General features: G+C 44.8%; 1 protein-coding gene across 1 annotated transcript in view; it reads left to right on the top strand.

The window, feature by feature from the left end:
* ABCA13 (ATP binding cassette subfamily A member 13) overlaps positions 1–25,283 on the top strand; it is a gene marked incomplete at its 5' end in the record, with an annotated part of 245,529 nt that overhangs the window by 38,724 nt on the left and 181,522 nt on the right. Inside the window, 9 exons of the mRNA XM_081079377.1 lie at positions 345–544; positions 3,910–4,046; positions 5,239–5,403; positions 6,724–6,923; positions 8,699–8,838; positions 10,910–11,024; positions 13,594–18,354; positions 19,624–21,429; positions 24,377–24,486. Of these exons, the coding sequence (XP_080935503.1) occupies positions 345–544; positions 3,910–4,046; positions 5,239–5,403; positions 6,724–6,923; positions 8,699–8,838; positions 10,910–11,024; positions 13,594–18,354; positions 19,624–21,429; positions 24,377–24,486 (7,634 nt within the window). The remainder of the gene's footprint in view (positions 1–344; positions 545–3,909; positions 4,047–5,238; positions 5,404–6,723; positions 6,924–8,698; positions 8,839–10,909; positions 11,025–13,593; positions 18,355–19,623; positions 21,430–24,376; positions 24,487–25,283) is intronic.

Consider the following 25,283-nt stretch of genomic DNA (forward strand, 5'->3'; position numbering starts at 1 on the left):
CTGCCTGAAGCAGCCAGGCTGATGGCTCCCTCGCTGCTCTGAGATGACAGCACTCTGTCATGGCAGCCCGACTGAGCGTAAGAGAGCACCTGTGGCAGAACCAGCTGCAGCTCAAGCTCATATGGAAGGCCGAGCAGAAGAGGCCCGAGTGCCAGGTGTTTCCTGAGAGGGACTGAATGCTCAGGGGGTTGGGGGCACATTGAAAGCCACCATGAATGCTGACATGCGAATGGTCCAGCCACGTCCGGCTCAGGCTCAGGCCATTGATAGGAGGTAAGTAGACCTGGAACGGTGTCCTCGTGCTGACGACAAGCTCACATTGCTTTGCTTTGCTCTGGTTCCAGCTTCTTCACGTCTCTGGAAGATTCAGATTGGCTGCCACTCAACCCCACTTTCTCCGTGGTTTCCGAAATCGCGCTGAATGTGACCATTTCGGCGCTGACATTCCTGCAGGAGCATGGAGTAGCGGGCACTGGTAGGGACCCTAAGAGTGACAGCCATATTTCAGGTGTTTCACTAGTTACATCCATCAGCAGCCAACAGAGCGAAGCACTCGTTTAATTAAAATATAAATGCAAAAGGAATCAGTCGTTACTGTTAATACAAGGTAGGAGTAGCCTGAAAATTTGGAAATCAAAACTCAATTTGACTTTCTACCATTGAAATTCTGCAGTCGTGCTAATAAAAATGTTGTTTTTAATGAGAAAATAACTGATATTAAAGTTCTTTGGCTTGATGTCGTCTGAGGTGAGACCTGTTAAAATCACCTGGTGCTGTGATTTTAATCTTTCCCCATCCTGAGCTCCTATTAGGAAGAAATGTTTGGAAACAGAAAGGCCGGTGAGAGGAGGCAGGTTGACGTGGATTTGTAGACCCATTAACTGAATAAACAGCCCCTCCAGAGTGAAAGGAATGGAATTATTTAGCTTTGTTCTTGACTTAGGGTCTTATTTCCTTTGAATATTCATTTTGTTTTATTTTACTTTTTTACAAATATAATTGCATATATGTAAAGTGTACAGTGTGATGACTTGAGATATGTATACATTGTGAAATGATTTGCACAGTCAAGGTAATTAACACCTCCAACACCTCATGTAATTACCTTCTTTTAGTGATCATGTTAAGATCTCGGAGCCACTTTCAGCATCCAGTGTGGCATTGTTAACTGCAGTCACTGCCTGTACCTGAGACCCCAGAACTCACTCACCTGCTAACTGAAGTCTGTACTCTTTGACTGACCCCTCCCCATTTCCCACCCTCAGTCCCGGGTAACCACTATTCTGCTGTTTAACTTAGGTATAACTTAGGTATAACTTCAACTGGCAACTGGACCTGGAGATTTCCCTTTTAATTCTCTCTTTTTATTTCTCTGTCTCTGTTCCTTTCTGTAAGGAAAGTACAGGGAGAGAATAGTGGAGTTAGACTTCATACATGTATCTATGCATCATCCACCACCCATCCATTTATCCATCCACCCAGGCACCCACCATCCACCCGCCCATCCGTCCACTCATTTATTCGTTGTCTCATTGAGGAAACACTGAGCACTTTCTATGAGCTAAACACTGTCCTGTGAAGTGGGAGTAAGAAACCTGAGTAAGACACGGTTCTTGCTCCAGGAAAGCTATAGTTAAATGGTAACCTAGAGAGTTGTGTCACTAAAGGCAAAGCGAAGGCCACAGATGGGGATCTGGCATCTTTCTTGGGAGAAGCTCCAAGGAGAGGTTTGGAGGATGAGTTAGAGTTCATCAGAGAGACCAGGGAGCCCTGCCATGAAGAGGGAACAGTGCCTGAAGCTCCGAGGCTTGGCAAGGGCCCGTGTCTGGCTGCAGTGGCCGATGGCAGGAAGTCGTCCAGACAGCCTGGCCAGATGACAATGCTGGGCCAGGAGAGTCAGAGCTGCGCTGAACACAGATTGTCCATACCAGGGGTAGGGCTGGGTTGGCGGCAGCCAAGCCTGGGTCAGGAGCCCCAGGATGACGTTTCCATCGGCCCCTTACTCTCGAGATCTCAGTCTCCTGACCTGTGTAATGAGATGGTTGCGCACAGAGGTTTCTGCAACCCCTTCCAGACTTCTGCTCTCCGGGACAACCTAATACGACCCCCTCCATCACCCCCAGTTCTCCACCGGGTTCTTCCTGTTGCTGGCGGCTTGTGCAGGGAGGAGCCCCACAGACAAGAAGAAGTTTCTTTGTGTGCTTGCAAGAGGGCAGCTAGGTCAAAATGCTTAACGCCCATCCTTTAGGTCAGTTACAGCAGGAACGACTGTTTCTTGTCCTGAGAAGAAACCCGGAGGTGGCTTGGGGGACACATAGTACCCCACCGAAACCTTCCCAGTTTTAACAACCTCATTGTCATTAGGAAGCTCAGGTGTGGGTACATCTTCCCGATTACAATGATCCGTTTACCTTACAACTGGAAATATAATTACAGTTAAGGATGTAATTAAAATCCTGCCAGCGAGTCACAGCTAAGGAATACTATTACAAAACATACTTCTAGAGGCAACTAAAAATTGTCTTCATTTCCCTTGTCTCCAAGAAAAACTGTTTTGCCTCATGAGCAGATGACAGTGTGTGAAGGGGATGGGACAGTCCCCGCCAGTGGCTTCAGCTCACGGCACAGCTGGGTTACTGGCGGAAGTTGTTAATCCACGTATTTTGAACTCTTGTCATTTTGCAGTGAGTTCCAGAACCGCGTGTCTTCCACTTTTCAGAATGATTTTTATGCCCCTTTGTTGACTGATCTTCCTATCTATTTTCCCCCTCCTTTCTGGAATCCTGAGACTAATTCCAATACACTCGGGGCCAGTAGACATGAGTGGTTACAACGCAGGCTTGGGAATCAGACCTCCTTGGTTTGAATCATGACTTTATCCAGAGTGCGACCTTAAGTGACTCAGTGTGGGTTTCCTTCTCCCCACAAAGGGGATCGTTAGTGCACCGGCCTGTCATGTTCTGGAGGACTCACCAGGACCTGGCCTGGTATGTCTTCAACACACAGGAAATGCGGGTTTAAATCTCAGACCAGTCTTTCCCCCGATACCACGGAAAGACAAGCAGACTGGAAGCAAAGAGCTTGGGTTCCTGGGGACCGGCCCTCTCAGCGCCTCCCCGAAGTTCCCTGCATAACTGTGCCTTTTCTGTAGACGGCAGCTTAAATGAAGGGTCCTGTGAGGTCACTGGGTGAAAGTGGTGCCTGGTAAGGGTGGGCCCTCTGCGGGTGTTGGATGAATGAAGACCTGAAACAACCTGGTTGCTGGGTTTTCACATGAAGCTTCCCCTGGGAATTTATATGCTTTTGTGTTTACTATTGTCCGATCTGGGGGGTGGGTCTCAGACTTATATTTTGGGTTATTTGGGTGACTTAGGAGTTTTATACCTCGGTTAACTCTGTTTGGGGAGCCTTTTTTATATGACGTTCAATACTTTTTGGAAATAATGGTTTTAAAGGTTGCTTAGTGTTTTACACAATGAATAATATGTGGTAATTTATTCCCCCCCATTGTAGGTGCTGAACTGCTTTTCCATATTTGATCAGTGTGAAACCAGTGAATAACGTTGTTGTATGTTGCTTTTTCTTCGTGGCTCTGACTAGGCTTCTCAAGATAGATTTTTAGAAGTGAAATGAGTGGGTTCAGTGATTTGAATTTCATAAAGTTCTTGAAATGCACTGTCAGGTGGTCCTGTGGAAACTTGTGGTTGGTCACGCAGAGCGTGTGCCCACTGCCTGTATGTCTGCAGCACCCAGTGTTCGCTTCTGTTTGCTTCTCACACTGATGTCCAAAGGGCATTTGGTCTTCATGTGCTTTCCCTTTACAAGTGAGGAAGCCATTCTTTTCTGGCGGACTTGCGCCCGTCACACTGGCCAAATGACTGAGCGTGTGAATCGCTGCTTCTCTTGCAGGGTCTGGCTGCAGCCCGCAGCCACTGCACAGCATGCTGTGGGATCCCCAGCGGGTCGGGGCTGACCTGAAATCCCGGTTCGGGTTGGATGACTTTCGTGCACAACAGATTCTGAGTTATCCAGTTGAACTGACAGAGGTATGCACGCTCCCCTGCTGCCCACGTGCTCGAGTTTTCCTTGCAGTGACTCTGGGATACGTGGGTGGGGCAGGTGGGTGGCCCATTGGTCTCCACTAATATCAGCTCCTCAGAGGGGCGGGCCCTACCGTGCCGGCTTTTCAAGAGGTGTCCCTTTCCTTTTACCTTGTCATTTTATCCCGCCTCAAAGGCAGTTTTGACATAAAGGACACTTTATTGCTCTCTGCAGTGTCAGCTGGAGAAACCGGGTCAGGGGAGGATGTGAGAATCTGAGGACTAGATGGCAACTAGTGGGGGTCCAGGTGGAACATGGGGGGCAGGACAGGAATGCTTTCTAGGCAAAGAGATACCTGCCTCTGGGGAGCAGGAGGCATAGGTCCCAGAGGCCACCTGGACTCACCAGACGTGAGCATCTTTGGGGACCATTGCCGGCCTCCACCCCACACAGGCCCTTTACTGGTGGCATTAGCATGGGTTCCCAGGTCCTCCCGAGTCCTGCCCGACTCCAGAACCTGCCCCCGTCCAGGCCCACCCGGAAGCAGGACTTGAGAGTCACGAATCTGCATCCTAAGGAAACCTACACAGGAAACAAGGGGGCCATCAATAGAATTTCTGAAAGATGGCACCATGCTTCCTGCAAAACCATGTAATAGGGGAACGTGGTTCATTCTAACACAAGTGTAAGTATTTTTACAGAACAGCTAGAGAAACTGCACGTGGAAGTTTTACAGAAATACAGGCGATTTGGTTCCAAAATGTTAAGCACTTTCCAGCTCTGAACCCCACTTTGAATCCTTGCAACTATATCCATCTTTGATCATTAGAAAATGTTTCTGGCAAAGCAACTTTGTTGGTCTACCCTGTCAGTTAAATGGGGCTGCCTGCATTGGCTTTTGGCTAGAGAGTGAAGACGAACAACATTTGATGTTATCCCACGTCCTGGGTCTAGACAAACATCTGATCCCACTGCTCTGGGCCACCGGAACAACAGAATCCGTTTGTCCCTTAACTCCAGAAGCCTTCCTCCCATCAGGGCACATCCACACCGACATTACGAGCTTTACTTTGTCATGTCTTCAGTCAAGCCACTGTCAGCTTTTCCTTTGGCAAGATTGTGGTGTTATTCTTAGAAGAACATTCTAGAAAAAAAAGCTTGACTCCTATTAATAAATGTTTTTCACGTTGTTGTCAGATTCCCACATCCAGTTCATTGGAGCGGATACTGTGTTCAGTCTTGTACGAGACCTCCGAGGACGAAGGTGACAGAGAGGGTCACCCTGGAGACTGTCACCCGAGGTGGTCAGCGGCCCACGCCTATCTGGTCCACGCAGTCAGCTGGCTGCACGTCTCCAAGCAGGTGCTGTCCTCGTGCGGGTGTACCTGTCCTGGCTGCGCCAGGTCGAAGTGTGTCAAACGTGTTCACTTTCCTCCCACGTCCTTCACTGGTTGATTTTATTTTTATTGTTTGATTTTGTTGTGGTAAGAACACTCCACATGAGGTCTCCCCTCTTAACAAATTTTTACAATGAACTTTATTGGGGTTACATTGTTCATACATGATGTACATTTCTAAAGGGTGTACAGCTTTAGAATCCACCTATGTCCTGTGCTGTGTGCTCCCTGCCCAGGACTAGGGTCCTTCGTCAGCGTGTCGTCTCGAGCACTTTGGGTGCCGACTGGCCTGTCCCTTCACGCTGGTGTTGACAAGAAGCACTGGGCCAAACAGTGGCTATCGTTTAAAGGGAATGACAAGAAGGAGGCCGGGTCTGGTCTCTGGGAGGTGCAGGTGTGGCACAGGGCACCAAAGTGACCACATGCTGGTGGCCTCGGAGGCTGCAGGAGCTGGGCCAGCATCTAGCTTTGTGCTTCCGGGTGGCTGTGGGGACGGTGTGACGCAGAGGCCGCGTGGCCGTCATCCCACCAACTTGCCATCACATGATTCCTCAAAGGACACGCATTTTTAACTTTTTTTTCTAATATGTGTCACTGATAAAGGTCCAATCTTAAATAGTGGATAAAACCTTACAACTAAAGTAAATGTGATTGTCCAGTTGGTGGCACTAAATTTATCTGGCGGTAAAAGGATCAGGGCACAGTGCTGACTGCCCAGCACTGACACGGTCAGGTGGCCTCTGGGCATTATCTGGGTAACCTCACTCCTGTAAGGAAGGGGCGCTCGTTTGGCACACACTGTGCACTTGCCTGCTTGTCCCAACTTGGGCATGAATGATCCACTTTGGTGGAATTTTGACGATGGACCGCTATGCTAAATGCCTTTAGTGTCAGCATCCCCAAGTCTGTGACATAAAATGGTAGCTAAGTGTTCATTGTGATATCGTTGTAAAGTATGAACATATTTATATTGTCTCAGACATGCCAGTTTAGTTTTTAGGGTATATTTCACTTGCTTAGAAATGTATGATAGTGCTTTCTCTTTTGGGAATGGGAATGGGACCAGGAAAAAGAGGAATGGGGGCAGGAAAGAGAGAAATGGGGCCCAATCAACAAGTGACATCTATCCATTGCTGCAATTTGTAATTTTTAATTTCTGGGTAGAAATTCGATCACACTGCAATTGTGAACAGACATTTCAATGTGCCAACAATGTAAGAACGGGCTGTCTAACTACTGCCATCTCTTATTGTTGGTAATAATGTTCTTGTTTCTGAACGTGCAGGTGTTCTGTCAGCGGTGGAAGGGCAGCCTGCTGCAGGATGTCCTCGCAGGGGCTGGCCGCATTCTGCAGATGCTCAGCAGTCGGCTGGAGGAAGGGAGCCTGCCACGGAAGGTGGTGGAAGCTGTGCACGCTGGGCTTTCCCTCCTGAACGACAGCATGGCAGCTGGTGGCCCCACAGGCAGCCCCCCATCTCCAAAGATGTAAGCCACTTTTTCCTGTTTTAGTATTGGTTAGTCTAGACAACACTGAATTTTGAAGACTATCTGATGAGACTGTTAGAAACGAATTCTGTAAAACCACGGCCAGACAATGAATGTCTGGTTGGCACCTGGAACGTGCCAGGCTCGTGTTGGGGGCCATCACACAGGTGCCTGCAGCCTCGGATGTTGTTCACAGGTTGACAACAACCTGTTGTGGGAACAAGATTTGAGAAGGGGCCAGCATTTTGGAATTCAGGTTTTAAGTCCTTAACATTTGTTTCAAGACAAAGACATTTTAGACAAAAGCCTTTCATGTCAGGAACTACCTGTTTTCATATTTATTTAAATTTTCCGAGAGTTGAAATGTTTACATAAAGTCCATACATATTTCAGAAGTGGGAAAAGGTGGAACGTGTGTGTTTTCATTTAGAAGCTAACCAGAGTAGACTCGCCAACATGGCCGCCTCTGTGGGAACGTGGGGTCTGGTCTTCAGGTAGGCGTAGCCATGTGTTAAGGTGCTGCATCGCATAATGCTCCTAAAGTTAAGGCTCTCCTCGGAGGACAGCAACACGATTTCTCAAAATTGTCATCATTTCTCAAAAATGAACAAAAGGTCATTTCAAACCAGGGTCGCACACCCTCCGTGGCATGAGGAGAGACCTGTGCTGGCAGAAGTGTACGGGACTGCTCTGTGTTTTTATGACACACACACACAACAGATAGTAAGTCTAAACGTTTCCAACCCTTTAACTTCTGGAACCAGTCAGGAAGCAGGGGCTTGCTTCTGAAGACTCAACGTGTACTGGAGAATGTGCCCCAGGCCACGTGGGTGCCAGCGGGGGAGACGGCTCGCAGCCTCTTGTCGGGACCCGGGGTCTCAGGCTGCTGCTAACTCACTCCCTTAGGGCCACTTTGAGGGGTCCTGGGCTCCTCCGCACGCCAGGTCGACCTTCTGAAACTCTTAAACGGTGTTGATATGCCTGGGAACTGGAGCTCCACAGAAGTGCTTATAAATCTCATGGGGGACCTGGTCCTAAGCCTCGCTTCTTTTACCTGCCACTGGGAATTCACCTTCCTGTTTGGGACAAAGAGGATGTTTAATCCACATTCAGCCCTAAAGGCAGGCGAAGCAGGCGATCCCAGTGAGGAGAAGCCGGGCCCCATGGTCCTGCTTCTGGCTGGAGAAGATGGCCCCACCGTCTCGTTTCCCGCTGGAGAAGATGGCCCCGAGGTCCTTTTTCCGGCTGGAGAAGCGGGCCCCGCGGTCCGTGAGGGCACTTCCCAGACACTGGCTCATTCTCCCGGGAGGATTTCTCATGTCCCTGGGTTGCACACTGACCTGTTTTCCGTCTCATTTCGTTGGTTTACTGTTGCCCTCAGATCACTGAGTTTAGGGAAACTGCAAAGCCTTTTTATATGGGATCAATTTCCGTTTTTGGCTGCTAGGAAATTCATAGTCAAATAGGTCAAATAAGGAATGTATTTTTCTTAGCTTCAAAGCTCATTCATATTATTCCTTTAATTTTCTTTTTTCTCGATTTGTTATGCCTTACATTTTATGTATTCCCATAAATGGTTTTCCCTCATTTTTCAAATCAGGATGGGGGAATTCATAAACAATTCCATATTAAGGAGACAATTTCAAAGACTTTAATTTCTGACTTAAGTGGTTTGCCAGGCATTGTATATATTTGTGTTTAGATAAATTTGTAATGATCTGTCTCATGGAAAATCATTATAATTTTATTTTTCCCTGGATTCATTTTGATTGAAGGATATTTCATATGCTTGAAAAAGCACAGTTGTCCCTGGAACAAACGCACTACTGGAAAGCCCTCACGGGACTCATCAGGAAGACTTGTGAAGTGGCTCGATATGTGAATATGCCAGAAGGCTTCCAGAACAGTCTACCTGGTAAGTCAGTGTTCTTCACTACAGGAATGTGGGTGTTTCTCCCCCGTTAATGCGCAGCATGGCTTCCTAAGAGATGACACCAGGGAGCTTCAAAGGGAGGCGTGCGGAGTACCAGTTCCATGGTCAGCATTGCATTGCACTTGGCCCCGTCCACTACGACAAGACGGACCGGAAGTCCTGGTTTGGGTGGACGGGATTATCCCAGCACACTGTCTAATAGTGACTGCTCTGTTATCAAACTGCCTGGTTTGGCTGATGAATCGTGACCTACCTGAGCGAGTCTGGATGGACTGCATGGGGGGGCTTTTCACCTCACTTAGTATTAGGTCCACCCCACATACCAGAGAGAACTCTCCATGTTGAGTTAGCTCCCCTCTTTCCTTGCTGTCCTCAAAATAAAAAAAATCCACTAAAATAGGAATTTTATAAATTTACAACTGTGTGTCTTTTATAAATTCACAACTGGATGACGGAGTCATCAGTTTCCCCAAAGGTACTCCTTTCCGAGAAGATGCTCTCAGGGTGATACCTGCATTTCTGCTCTTCCTGGTCTGGAGCTGCTCTCCGTTCCCACCTCTCCTTGGCTGTCGTGCTGCTCCCTGGTTTTCCGTGTGTTGCACATGCTCTGTTGCCACGGGGTTGCCAGCTTCTCCTCGGACCTGCATCTTGGACTTGGGGTTGGGCGTGAGAGTTTTCTGTGGCCATGTCTACCTAATCTTTTTTCCTTTCACCCTCCTCAAACTTCTGCTTTTTGAGGCTGTCAGAGAACCCCCTGTCTGTGGCTCTCAGTGTCAACCCCACTGGCCTCAAGTCGGGGCTCTGCCTTTGCTGCCGGCGACAAAAGCGGAGCCCCAACTTGGGATGCTCAGCGGGAACTCCTCCAGTGACATGGCCTGTCCCCCCGGGTCGCGCACTCCTCTGACACCCGAACTTCCTGCTTGCCTCCTTTTTGTCACTTATTCCTGCCCACTTCTGACTATTTCCAGAAACACGGGCTATATCAGCGAGAAGCCTGGCTCAGACGTCTCAATAACATTGATAATCACAGACATCTGTTGTGTTTTACATGAATGATTTCATTCCATCTTCATGTCAACTTGTGAATGCCATTACAACTGCATTTTCAGACAAAAATTCTATTGCTAAAGAGATTATATTGCTGCTGTAGGTCACAAAACTCAGTGTCGAAACCAAGAACACAATCCAGGAACCTTAACCATCCATGTCCCTTGGGACAGGTCCTTGCGAGGCGCTTAACTGCCCAAACGCCTGCTGCGTTACAGAAATACAACTTGTCAAACAACTGAGTTTTGTTGATTCTCTGTTCTGTACGTTTGTTTCCCAGCTTATTAATCTTGTTCCTAATTTGTTTCCTATTTCCTGAATTTCTCCTTTTATCTTTATTGTTTCCTTCATTTTACTAAATTTAGTTTCTTTTTTTCCTAGGTTCTTGATTTTCAGATTTTCTGTTTTCCAGGGTATGTTTTTAAGGTTGTACTTTCTCCCCTGTGCACAGTTGGATAGCTCAAGTTTTATCATCACAGTTCAAACATTTCTAATATTTATTATGATTTCTTCTTTGACTCACGGTTCTTTAGAAGTATATTGTGTAATTTTTGTTAACATTTGGGGGCCTTTCAAGTTACTTTAAAAAATTTTGATTTCTAGCCTAATTTTCTTTTAGTGAGAGAACGTACGCTGAGTGTTTCAGTCTTTCGAACTTGTTGAGATGTGCTTTATGGCCCACATGGTTGGGTCTTGTAAGTGTTGTGCTCTCTTCAGAAGAATGGGAACTGTGGCGTTGGGTGCAGTAGTTTATGTATGTTCATTAGGTCGACGTACTTGTGTGGCCCCAGTCACCACATCTGACCTATTTCTTGTCTGCCTTTCTGTCATTGCTCCACGGTCAGTGGTACTTCATCTAGGCCAGAAGTCAAATCAGAAGGACTTCTCATCCTCTTTTGTTATATTTTTAACTGTATTAATTGAACCACTGTGGTATTTTCCTCTTTATTAAATTTGACTGTTATATCCACCTTGACCTCAATATATGAAATGTTTTTCTATTTAGCTTTCTCCGAGGAATCTCCTTGTTATGAAGAAAGCATGAATTGGAAAATCATCAGTGATAATTATTTTGCATTTTTGAAAAACTTACTCAAGTCTCCAGTAGCTTCCATATCCAGGTAAGTTTTCATAATTCAACTTCCATGTCTTGATTGAACTATTATCTGAAGAGAAGTAAAACCCAATTGTAGGCTACACTTGACTTAAAACGTGAGATCCTCATTTAATTATTGATGCCATGTTTCCTGTTAGGTGCTCAAGAGGTATTTCATAGAATGTGTGTCTCCTGTTTCCATGGATTTTGAAAGAAAGGCAGATGATAATAATACAGTTTTCTTGAAAGCATGATTTATAATAGATACTCCAAAAATAAAATCTTTCTTTGAAAACTAGTCATTTAGTTGCTTAGAGTCTGGACAGGGGCTTAATGATTTAAGATTCTGGTAGTTGTGGAGACTTTGGGAAAGAAGTGATCTTTGGAACTAAATCTGCTAGATTATACTCTGCTCTGATAGTTTAGCACATGCATTGAAATGGAAATTTTTATGTAAGTTATGGATATTTATCCACAGAGCACATGTGTATAATTTATTTTTTGTGGGTGTGTAGGGATGTGATGGGACAGCAGCTCTGCCTTAGAGCAGTAGCTCTCAATCTTATGAATGCATCAAACTTAGCTGTGGAATTTGTTACAAACACAAGTGCTGGACGTTGCCACAGACGTATGAAGTGGTGCCGACGTGTGGGACCCAGGTTTCTGTAGATTTAACCAGTTCTACAGGAGGGTCTGAGTACACCGGCATTTAAGAAGCATTCTGCAGCATCTCTAGACCTGGGACCCGGCACTCCTGGGGAAACGTCTTCCGCTCAGTGTTAGAGGGCACAGGAGGAAGGATGGATGGGCCCTTGGGAGAGTCAGCTCCTTGCTCCTGTTGGATTTATACCTGCCTTTCCCAAAAGTCTCCCATGGCCCTAGAGAGACAGCGACAAAATGAGTCTGTATATACTCCAAGGGCATCTTTCATTTTGTATTTGTAGTCTTAGCAGCTGGCACAGGACCTTCCATGATAGATACTAGACAACTGGATGTCGTCTTAATGAATGGATAAACACATAAACAAAAATGGACACTAGTGCACTTAATTTTAAGATAGCCAAGCTTGAGAAAACCTGGGCAATGTCCTCTTCCTGCCGTATAATAGCAGTGTGACTCTGTTAATTGACAAGAATTTTTTTGAAATGTTTCGTTTCCCATGAGATGGAAATAATAATAATACTATGTACCTTAAAAGGCTATTGTAGGAATGAACTAAGATTACGGTTGTGAAAGTACCTTATAAATTGTGACGTGACGTGACAAATGTGTGGCAATATTACTACTAGTGGCACTGGTTCTACTTTGGCGTTACTCATGCTGCTGTTACAGCCCCATGACTTCTCAGAGCCCCACAAACCAGGTGGTTTGGGTTCTACTGTTCACACGTGGTGACTCGTATAGCTTTGCGTGTGTTCTGTGCGGGGCTGGGTGGAGCCAGCGCTGAATTCCTAGCAGTGGACCTTCCCCTTTCCTGAAGGAGATTCCCCAGGAAATGTTTTCAGTGTTCTGTGGTTCAGAGTAGCCACGCTTTGCCCACAAATCACAACAAACTAAATTAAAGCTGTGTTTTCTCTGCTCTGGGATCCCAGCTTTTGGAAGGAAAACAGTGTTCCTTCATTTGATCTGTCCTGTATCTCTCCTGTGCCGGTTAGTTATACAGCAGGGTTAGAGTTAAAGAAGTGTAGGAAGGAATTCACCCGTTAAGGCATTCTCTTATCTACAGTTCTGACGTCTTAGAAAGTCTGAAAATGGCAGCTTTTCTTACGGTTGGGTCACCACTTATGCCACAGACTTGAGTGGCACTGAGTCTGTTGGCCCCACACGTGGAGCCCCTTCTCAGCTTTCATTGAGGACGTGTTAAGGAGTCGAGATGGGGCTGCCCCAGCCCCGAGGGAGAAGAGGGCCTTAATAGTATCTGAAATATGCACCATTATCTTCCTAAATGTCTGAAGCACAGAGGGCCCCAAGGACTTCCAAAGGGGGCTTGTGGCTCGTGGGTCTTCTCCAAGTGAGGACTCCTATTCCAAGGATGAGTAGCTCCTTTGAGAGCTTGTTTATTTTAAAGATGTGTATTTTAAAACACACCTGGAGGGAAAGCACACCAGGGAAAATAAAGAGTTTCTAGCAGTGGGAGGTCTGACATTGTTTAAAGAGCACAGGAATCACCTCTGGAATAGGAAATCGCGACATTCGTCCTTAAGTCCCACATGGGCACTTTCCCACCATTCTGCTCTTCGGACAGCCTCTGCAGCCAAGACGTTCTGAGATGTGATAAGGAATTAGAGGCCTAAATAGCAAACTTGTCTTGAACAATCATACATATGAACTCATGGAGTAAAATCATTTAAAATGCATTGTTTTGGATGCAGTAAGCAGACTTTGAGCTAAATATGGGCAAACACTATGCAGAGTTCTGAAATACTTCCAAATGCTCACATTAATTCCGGTTGGGAAAATGTATTGTCTAGTAAAGATTTCATTTATCTTTTTTACTATAAATAGATGTATTATCTTAAAAATTTGATAAGTTGAATTTGTCTTGAATTTGTCCATTTTTTCCTGATACTAATACAGTTCTGTTAATATTATAGGGTCTTAAATTCCACAAAGGAACTTCTAATGATGGAAAAGAAGTTGCATACCCTCGAGGATGAGCACTTGAACTTTCTTTTATCATTTGTGGAATTTTTGCAGAAATTGTTATTGCCCGAGTCTTTCTACTCATCCAGTGTTCCCCAATTGCATAACCCCCCATCTCTCACTGAGACTAGTTTAAATGCAAGGTCATTGTCGGGAAATCATTTAAAACGTTTAGAAGGAGAGCCATCTGCTCGTGATACTCAGAAACTTTCAGAATTTGGCAAAGAGATGATTGAAAAAATACAAACTCTTGAAAGGAAGGAACCAAGATCTATTTTGAGATTTATGGAATTACTACTTTTTGAAACAAATCCCAAGCTACTGGAATTGTGGACGTATGACATTTCAAAAGGAGAAAGAGCTAACATGGAAACTTCGTCTACACTTTTAAATTTTTCTGTCCCGGAAAATGAGAGGATTCTTAGTAAAAGCTTTAACTTTTCCCGGTTGTTCCATTCAGATTGGCCTAAATCACCAGCTATGGACAAGGATTTTGTTCATTTAAGTGAAACTATAATAAATAACCTCTATGAATTTGGATTTCTGAGGCAGGAACAAGTCTCTGAAGCCTTGGACACAGTGTATGCTGTAAGGAATGTATCTGATCATTTCGTAACCCTTTCTGAACCTCAGAAACAAGAAGTTAATAAGGTTTTGACTCATGTGTATCTAAATGTCTTCAACGACAAAGATTCAGCTCTACTTCTGCAGATTTCATCTTCATTTTACCAACATATTTATAAATTTGTGAGCATTCAGAGCACAGAGGGTTTGCTATCTGTCCTTACACAAATCTCAAAACACATTTTGGATATCATAAAGCAGTTTAACTTCCAAAACCTCAGTGAAGCATTTACATTTTTATATGAGACAACAGAGGTTCTTGGGGGAATTTCGGAAGTATCTTACTGTCAACAATTGCTTTCAATTTTGAACTTTTTGGAGCTTCAGGCCCAATCCCTGGTGTCTACAGAGAGCCCAGAATTGGAAGTGATCCATGCTACCTTCACAGGCCTCAAGCAGCTGTTCATAGTGGACGAAGATTTCCGTGTTTCTCTATTTCAGTATATGAACCACCTCTTCAACAGTTCAGTAGAAACCCTGTTGGGTAATGAATGCTTTGCTTTCAATAACAAAAGCATTTCTTCTGTGAATTATTCAATAAATGGGAGGCCTCCATTTAGTCTTCTGTGGGCACAAATTCTTTCAAACCTCTCCACAAATGGCAGTGCATTCAATGAGTTTATGGCTGTTCACTGTACCATTTCATGGCTTCAGATGTGGACTGAAATCTGGGGAAGCATCTCTCAAATATTGAAGATGGACATGAATGTTTTCACTCCTCTTCATATTGGTCTCACTCAGCTTTTGGATGAACTAGAAAGTGATGCGAAAATTTCTAAACCCTGCCAAGGAATACTTCCCACCCATCACCCTGCTAGACTCATACTACATCTATTTACAAATGTGACTCAAGTGGATGGTTTCCATGGCTGGGATGATTTGCTGATTCTCAGGGATCTCTGGGTAGCATTAGGTGATACGTTCCGTAGAGTAAAGTTGCTTAACCTGAACCAAATAGAGAAATCCCTTTTCACCATGGAAACTGCCCTGAGTCAGCTGAAGGCATTTCCACTTAACACAAGTGCAGGCAGAGAGTTTTTATATTCTCTGCTTGACCTTTTCATTGAGTTAAGCAATAACTCAGAATATGTAGATAGAAATGTACATTTGATAAATCCCTTTCTTTCAAATAACCCCACAAATTACAGAGCAAAGTTTGAAAGTATCATCACCGACCTAAGAGAAACAATATTATTTCTTAGAAATGTGTCCCATGACCAAGATTTGTTGTCCTGTGCTGATATTTTCCAAAATGTTACTGAGTTTCTTTTGGAAAATGGTTTATTATATGTAAACACTTCACAGAGGACATTACACATTCTGGCCATGTTAAATTCCACATTTTCCTCTGAGGACACAATGAACAGACTGAAAGGGTGCATTGAATGGGTAGACATCATAAATCGTCTGCACGAGACACGTCATCCCAGTTCTTCACAAGGCCATCTTCAGGGTGCTTTGAGGAATTTCAGAGACGTAGGAAACAAATTTAACTCTACCTTAAAGCTTGTTACTTGGCTGTTGAATATGATGGAATCTGGTTGTTCATTGAATAAGTCAAATATAAATTGTGTGAATATTTACTTGAAAAATGTAACTGACTTTCTAAATATCATACTTACTGCAGTCTTTGAAAAAGAAAAGATACCAAAATTTGAAATTTTATTAAGTCTTTTAAATGATTCCACTGACCAAATAAGGATGATTATCCACAACTTAACAAGAGACTTTGAATTTGCATCTCAATCCAACTGGAAACATTTTACTGAATCAATTCTAAGACCCATAGAAATGTCCAATGAAATTCCTAGCCAATTTCAAAATATTTGGCCGCATTTAGTAGCTCTAGGGAAGGAAATTAAAAAACTTGCAAAGGATATTTTCCCTAATGTCCTGGAAAATAAATCCTCTTCTGAAGTGGAAAAAGTTTTTAATATATTTGCTACCAGTCTGAAGGAAAAAGATATAAACAGTTTAGGCAATTTATTTTTCCATTTAGCTAGTTACTTTCCTTTCAACTTATCTCATGATCTGCAAAATTCACCCCAGATAATTCCACATGAAATAATGAAATCAGTGGGTCTTGGTGTTCAGATAATTAGGGATGTGTTCTACTCTGTAATGTCCTCAGTGCCTCACAACAGTCCAGAAGATCCAGGGAATAGTCAGGTTTTAAAGAAGGTGACTTCTCTCCTGCGTACTCTCAAGAAGACGGACATAGACCTGCTGGTAGACCAAGTTGAGCAGATTGGAGAAAGCCTAGTGGATTTCTTTAAGAATGTCAGCCGAGTTGGTACTCGCAATGTGGGGATCAACGTACTGGTTGGCTTGGCGGAGAAAGTTGTGGACAGCTTACATTCTTGGGATGTCAGTCGTCTGCTGAGGTTGTCCCACCTGTTTCCCAGAGACGATGTGAACACTATGGTGGACGTGTCCTACGTTCTTCCTCAGGCCGTGGGGCTCCTGCACAGAGTAGTTGACAAAAACATCACGGAAGCCCTCAAGGAAGTCTACGACTTCACACTCCTTCATGGCATGAGCATTTCTAATGTCACCAAGGAAGACTTCATTGTTGTGATAAAAACTCTTCTGGACGCCATTGAGTTAATATCAGATAAACCAGGTATTCTCACAGAGGCTTTAACTTGTCTTCCTGTGGTTTGGTGCTGGAATCACACAGCTTCTGGACTTCAGCAGAATCAGGAGTTAAAAGCCTGCAATGGCCATGAGCTCATGTCTTCTTCCTTTCATAGCACAGTGGCCCGTTTACTTAACCACCTCCACCTGTCACCCTCAGGTGAAGTTTCACAATGTTCAAATGAAAGCTTGCAGGTGGAAATAAGTAGGAAATTGGTCTGTGTCATTCATGAACTAGCAGACTGGAGCTCCATTCTTCTAGAGCTGTCAGAAGTCTTCCATGTTAAAAGTTCGCTTGTGAACACTGTGCAAGGGTTTTGGCATAAGGTGTTACCATTTGTCCCATCTTCTGGAAATCAAAGCAATGGCAGCATGTCTGGACTTTGTTCCACTGGTCCTGTAAAGCAAGTTGCTTTGCAAATTGTAGAAAAATTGAAAAATGTCAACTTTACAAAAATTACATCAGATGAAAACCTTCTTCATAAACTAGCTAGTTTAAACAAGATCCTTAACCTTGATGAAGGCACAGAGGCATTTGTTAGAAATATTTCCTTAAATTTGGAAAGGATAATAAAATCGCTTTCCGGGGATAAGAGCCTAGAAAATAGTGCCCATTTTTTAGTCTTTCCATTCATGACATTTCTGAATGCAACCCTTGCAGGTAGTAATTTAGAAACACTGTCAAGTTTTATTAAAAAAAGGGAAGCAACTTACAACTTTGAAGAACTATGGCTTGAGTTTGAAAAAACCGTGAAAGATCTAAGTCATGATTTAAATATCAGACATCTGTTCTCTGAAATTAACAAAGACATTGAAATGATTAATTCAGTGACCCTTCAAAACATAACTTTGCAACTTGCCCATTTTTGGGAAAGCCTGAATTCATCATCTTTGCAGGCATCGGAAATTGCTGAAGATTTTCTATCAGTCACAAAAACCTGGCTTCATAAATATAAGAATGAGGAATACTCGAGAATGATACAAATATTATTTCTTCTTATGGACAAAAAGAGCTCAGCTGATGATCTAGCTTTGTTGACTAAAGATATTACGACCTATGTGGGCTATCTCAAAAGTGTTTCTAGAGGAGGTAATTTTGATGATGCCCTTCTTTCTCAACTGGGAAACCAAGAGCAGCTAACTAATTTCTCAGTTGTTCAGTTGCTTTTAGAAAGCTTCCTAATTAATTCAGTCAATAACGTAGCTGGGAGTTCTCCAGAGGCAGCCTGGAATTTAAGTGATACTGACCTTCAAATAGTGAATTTTATGGACCTCGCCTTGGACCAAACACAGTCAGAAAAGGGAGAGAGAATTCTCCCTCCGGGAAGCAGAATGGCGTTCATGGACCAGCTTTTGAAAACATTCTTCTCCTTTTTACAAAAGGGAAATTATGAGAACAAAATCTCTCTTCTGCTGAAAGACTTCCGCAAAGACGTCACTGCGGAGATGGGGTGAGTACTTCCGTGGGGCCCATGTAGTCATTACACGTGATGACCCACTTTATTTCCTGGGGTGTAAAACACAGCACTTGGACTAACACCTGTGGATACTCTTGGAAGTGAACCTGGTCTTGATGAATATTTTATTAAAATATCAAGGTAAAATAATTTGGAGGATTGCTGTCTAACTAGTATACATCTGTATAAACCGAGCCCTTGGCAATTAATCACTTACTATGCTTTCTTATATTTTTGGATTATGAAAATAAGTATGAAATTCTATTTTACATGGAACTGGAAAGTTTGTTTTTATATATGTACATACATAAATATGGACATAATTCAAATGAACGTATTAACTGTTTAATCACAAATGAGGGGTTTACATATTTTTTATTCCAGTTAATCTACCATGATGTTTATATTTGCAATTGATAAAATTCCAAAAATTTAAAACTGATAGTCACCTTATGTGCTCCTCATATATCTTTTGAATCCTGCCAGTGGGAAGGCTGAGGGAAATTCCACTGTATGTGACGTCTGTGTCTGTCAGGCCTCTAGCACAGAAGCAGATACCAAGGGCATGAGCGGAAGCTTGTCATCCACAGGTGGAGGTCAGGAAGGACGGAGGGGAGGGAGACAGGTGCGAATCCAGCTGCTGTTTGGGGCCGAGTCCTGAGCCCTAGCTGAAGGCTGTCCACCTGATAAGCCCAGGACAATGTCCTTTCTTACTAACTTTAAGTTTACGATTAGAGACTTTAACGACATCTTCCCAGCAGCACCTATATTATTTGTGTTTATGCTACAAAACAGCCATGACTTTCTTTCATTCTCCACTCTCTTGGGGTGATCCACCTTGTAGCCACCCAGACCAGAGGCACACAAGAAAAGGGTTCCGGGGCTGTCACTCAGCCTAGCCAAGCTGACACGTGTCAGAGCCATCAAATGTTTAAGTGCTTTGCTAGGACTTGGAGTGTCAGAAAGAGGTTACCTCGTGCATTGAGAATCATCTCATAGTCATTTCACATTTCTTTCTTTTCTATAAGCAAAGATACGTGGCTGTTTTAGTTGTTAGGTCTAAGCCATTGTAATGGGATTATCCATGAAATTCCTTTACTCTTCTCATTATTTGGCAAAAAGATATTTTCATCTGCAGTGCACTTGGGCATGTTGTCTTTCAGTCAGTATTACCCCCCCTTGATGCCACTATAAACCCCCCAAATCATTGTATGTTTTAATCTTTCCATTGATAAGCATGAAATTAACTATCTGTATTTACAGTTTTGTCCCAAAAGACAAAATTCTGGAAATTCTGAAAGTGGATCAGTTCCTTACCTTTATGACAGAAGACAAATTGATGAGCATTTTTTCAAGTTTAAAGGAGACTATGTATCATCTAATCAAAAGCTCATTTATGTTAGACAATGGAGAGTTTTCTTTTGGTAGTCATCGAGGACTGAAGTACATGCGAGGTTTATTTACTGAGCTTCTACGGGAAACCTCGATGAAAAATAAGACTGGAAATAATTGGGAGGTCCTTGTGCTGATGAGTCAGTTGCTTTTCCATATGAACAGTTCTGAGGACCTCTTCAGACTCAGTCACAACCTTCAGTCAGCGCTTCACCTTGTGAGAGAAACTTCATTAGCGATAGCAAATCTGAGGGATACTCTTTTAAACTCTTTTAACAAGGACTTCCATGGCTTGTATCCTACGATCCAACAAGTCATACTTGCTAATCTAACAGATTTGCTTTCCTTTGCAAATACATCATTCCCCCTAAGAAACAGAGCCACTTTAGAAATTACGAAGAGATTACTTGGTATTGTCTCAAGAGCTGGTGGAGAAAGTCAGGTCCTGGAACCCCTCGTGGAAATGTCTGATACTCTGACCATGCTGCTGAGAGACAGTGCTAAGATGAAAGACCTTGCCACATCCCTGAACTCCACCGTGAAACTACTTGAACTAGCCAAGAAAGTTTCGGGGAAGATGGTCACTCTTTTTGAAACCCATTTCATCTCAGGTACCAATGACACCATGAAATTCTTTGACCTTCTTTATTCCATTTTACAACACAGTGTTCGAAATGTGAATGAAATAACTACTTTGAAAAAAGTGGATCGTTCAGTATATGAAAATGTAAATGACTTGTGGACGCCATTTCTTGACTTGGCCTTTGGGATGATTGGGGTCAAACCTAATATTTCACAAGACTCTGATATTTTCAATACATCATCTAACATATTCTCATATGTGAATGAGTCCAAGGATTTTTCTGATATTTTGAAAGAAATTGCTGAATTTTTAACTTCTGGGAAAATTAATTTGGAAGATGTGGAGCATTTTCTGGTAGCAGTTCATAATGGGACTCAAATATTTTCTATGGATTCTGTTAACATATGGGAAGAAATCCTGGATTGCTTAGTTCCTATAAATGACATCACCAACCAGATAGACTTCTTACATCCCAATCCCATTTCCACTCATGTTTCCTGTCAAGATGCTCAGGAAGGAATGCTGTTGTTGGGTGAAACGCCATCACAAAACAGCACAGCAATAGAGACTTACTGGAGAATGGTGATTGATCTCACCTTGGAAGCTCTTTGGAATAACTTAGAGGAGGAGAAGTGGGATGTTTTCAATCTGCTGCTGACACTTGCTCAGCATCCAAACACCCTTTTGAAAGCTGTAGAAACAGCTGTCGAGGTCTCCAGAGCCGTGAAAGGTGGCTGCGGCCATGACTTGGGGAGCGCTTTGGTCTTCACCCCGTCTCTGAGTCAGAATGCGAGTCCTGACCAACCTGAAGAAGCCATCCGAAGTGTGTTACCTCAAACAGCTCTCCTGAGGGCGGAGCTCCTGAACAACTCTCAGTGGGCGAATTCCACGAGAACTTCGCTTCAGCCCGTTTTTGAGGTTTTCAGTAATGCACCCACTGGAAAGAAGATCACATCAGGAAAGGAAGAGAAGACCGAGAAAGTCATGACTGACTCTCCTTATATCTTCAAGCCATTACATCGTTTCGAGAACTACCGGAAGGGACTCATTGCATTGACTGAATATTGGCAGAAGGGCCCCCTGACATGTCAAAGGTAATAAAACACCAAATTCCCTTCGTTTCCCCCTGCAGTAACTAGAAAGTAGAACCACATGGGAGCTCTGTGACCCAGGTAAGTGGTCCTTCTTGATGTCACTTCATTACCCTCCGAAGGTAGCTTCTACCTAGAGCGACTCAAGTCCAGTCTCTCTTCACCATTTGACTCATTATTTGGCATTTAAATCCAATTCGAATTTATTCAGAAATTTTCACAAGTAAATTATTTTCAGAAGTAAAAACCTCTTATTCTGTTCAGTTGTCCCAAAACTGGGTCCATAAAGAGATGTCTGGTCACCTCCTGTGACAGCCAGTGGTCCTACTATTTGATAGGCTAGTAAGACTGTGAGGCCATGTGCTTCATGTAGACATACGCGCCCAGACCACTGCGAAGGGCCAGGCAGCTGTTGGCTTCTTCCCTCTCTGGATTCAATGCAGCTTATGGGGCTGATCTACCTGCAAGCGCTGCCCTGTCCCTGAGTGGTGGCTGAGGGAACGCTGTTCTGAAACCTGCATCCCATTAGTCACAAGCTCCGGAAGTCATCTGCTGTCGTAAGTTGCAGGACTCGTGCTTCGGGTGTGCAGAGTGTCAGGGGCTGCAGCTGTCTCAGCCCAGCCTTTCTGTGTGTGACAGAGCCATCCGGTGGTCCCTGCCTGCACCTGCCTTTGTCTCGGTCACACAGGGAGAGTGGCAGTGCCACCTGGACCTCACTCACCTGCCCGGCGCGTGGCCAATTTTCTGAGTTCTGCTGGTACCGGGCTGCACCTTGAATCCAGTCACTTCACTACTCGGCTAGTGAAACGGGTTTCATTGGCACAAAGAACTGTCCCCGCCCTGAAGTTTGGATGCTGGCTTTCAGAGCTTCTCGCTGCGACCCCTCATTGTCTCTGACCCCGACTACATAGTGTTTGACTTCCATTCGGCTCTGAATCTTCATTTGAGCTGGAGGTGGCCTGGGCAGATCCTGTTCTTGACTCATCCCAGTTTTCATATGATTTTTTTCAGTTCTCTGTGGAGGGGATTTACCCCAAACCTGGAAAGGAATTGGTGGGAAGTGGCGGGGGTGTGGCCACCACCCCACTCTCTAACTTCACACGGCTTAGTGCCGAGTCTCATCCTGTGTAGTGATTACTTGCTTCCATTCTTGCTTTTGGTATCTTTTTATCGTCCACTTCTTGAATGGGGAAGATACAAAATGTCCAAGACAAAAGTCCCACTGGTGGTGGGTTTGAGTCAGACTAGCCTGACTTTGATAGGAGTCGTATCTCTGCTGTCCATTGACTTTCTGAATCCAGACAAGTTATTGAAACTCTCTGATCCTCCCTTTGTTTACGTACAAACAGGGATAATAATGGTACCTTTTGGTGCTATGGTAAGGATACTGCAATAAACCTTAGCTATGCATTTAATGTGCATAATTAATATGGGTTTAACCCATGAGAAATATTAATAATTAAACAACCACAGACACCTAGGCCAAAAATATTAGCTTAAAATGAGAATAATAAGAACAATTCCCAAATGTGGAAAGTTCTGTGAGCATCCTGTTGGCTCACTGTGAGTTTCCTGGAATCGAGAGCCCCTAGTGGCAGGAGCCAGATATGTGGGGGTGATTGGGGCACTGTCCATTTCCCTGCGTCCTGCCTCAGCACCTCCTGCTGGACAGGAGAACCAAGAAGCTTGGTTGCCCAGATGTGAATCCATTGTTGTTTGTCCTGAAGAATAGTCTGGGTCCTTTGTCACCTCCCGCCGGCTGGGTCTCACCTACCAGACCCCTTCTTTCACACACAGGGCACCATGCATCATTTAAGCACCATCTGTGTCACCGCCAGTAAGGATCAAATTCCATTTCCAAGTGAATGCTGCTTTGAAGCTATTCCCCAATCCGTAAATCTACCGCAGAAACAGGGCAAGTGAACTAAAGAGGAAATGGGAGGTGTGGACGAGAAGGCAGGCACCCCGCTCCGGAGCCTGCATCACACTGTGTGGGCCACTGACAAATAGGCTGTGAGGTCTGAGGCGGGGGTCGGGGGACAGGTACTAGCCCACGTGCAGGGCCCTCTGAGCTTGGGGGAGCGGGGTACAACTTTGGTCTCCAGCCTGTGATAAGCGAGGTCGCCAGGCGGGTCGTGAGCATGCTGTGCGTGTGGACCTGCGTCCAGACCACAGTCCTCATATAGGGGGGACCCGAGGCTGGGGCAGTTCATGTCACATGTACTGAGTGACAACTGAAAGTTGCCACTGGTGGCTGTGAGAGACTGAGAAATAGCGACTCTTGCTTCTGGGTGCACCATCATTTTGGTACGACTAAAATGTAATAATTAAAATCCCACAATTTACCGACATGTGTCTCACCAGATGGTGATTAATAAGTGGCTGTCACCATCAGCTTTTCTGGCTAGAAATGAAAATCACGCGTTAGTCTTTCTATGGCACTAAAACACAATTCGGTCATAACTGTTCCCTCCCTGCCAAATTACTTTCCAGTTCAAGTATGTTTCTATTATAGCTCCCCCTCCCCCTTCTTGTTCATTGTTGGGTTGAGAGCAGTGCTTGGGTCTGGCTTCCCTGAGGATTGTGTGTAATTCCACCTGACCTTTAAAGGTGTCACATGACTTCAGACTCCTTCTAATGGACAGTGAACGAGTGTCGCTGTACAGAATCCGGTTTTCATCACCTCATGGACTTCCGCGGCCCTGCCCGGAGATGCATTTCATTTTTAGACGTACTTTTGTCCTGATAATGTGCACTCAGCACCACCAGGTGGAAAGTGTTGCCGTGACAGGAGACGGAGGCCTCGCGCTTTCCGGACGTCTGACTGTGTTGTCAGTTTCTCTGTGGAGTAGCTATGAGCACTGAGGACACTTCTTACTCCTTGTCCCCAGAAGTGCACGTGGCTTGCAGACTTTGATTCTTTAATGGCATTTCTTTTTTTTCCCCTAAGTGTTGCTGAAATGTGTCAGGATTCCCAGCAGCCTGTGAAGCCCACGGCAGCTGTCGTGACTCTGCAGAGAGCGAAGATGCTGGTGCTGCATGCGGTACTCATCCTCACAGGTGGGCAGGTGCCCCTGAGTCTCCTTGTGGGTAAGGTGCAGCCTTGTGCCCTGGCTCCCGAGGCCCAGGGCCCTGGCCCACTGCTGCCACCTCAGTACACCACTGCCGTTCCCTCCAGCCTGGGTGAACCGCCCCTCCCTGCTCTGAGCTGGGCTTTTGGTCATGTAACCTGCGTCCCCGTACCCTTGACGTAAACTCCAGCTGTGCTCTGTGACCCAGGAGGACTGCCTCCATCCCTGGCTGGCAGTGACCTTGAGCAGACCTCTGTCAGAGCATGTCACTGCTCTGATTTCTATGGCTCCTTCCTCGCCCAGACTTGATGTTCCTTGAAGGCAGCAGGTGCGTCTCCACCCTGTACACGGGACGCCTCCCACCATGAGTGTGGAGGAACCTGCTGCAGCCTGGGTTCCCAGGCCTTGGGGCTCATGTTTTAGTTTTGGGGCACCCCTTTCCCTGCAGCAGTCTATGACCTCACTGAGGGAGCTCCTGCCGCTTAGTCCATTGTCCCCCCAATCATGTCTACAGTGAGTGACTAGATATTTATGTTGTAAATGAATGAACTTGTCTGCTAAGATATACTTGCTGAGTCCATTCCTGCATGTTTCAGTGAAGTCTCCTTGTGCCTTTGCTGAAGGAAAGTACCAGGGCTGCCTATGGGGCACTCGGTTATCCAGGATCTCCTCTGATGGGTCAGCTCGGAGTCTCAGAGGTCTTCTGGGTCCCGGGGCTGGACCAGGGCAGCTTAAGGGCTGCTGAACACGGGCACACATGTCACGCTTTCCTACGGCCGGTCTCCT

The sequence above is a fragment of the Rhinolophus hipposideros genome (assembly GCF_964194185.1).
Source record: "Rhinolophus hipposideros genome assembly, chromosome: 18".
Classification (NCBI taxonomy): Eukaryota; Metazoa; Chordata; class Mammalia; order Chiroptera; family Rhinolophidae; genus Rhinolophus; species Rhinolophus hipposideros.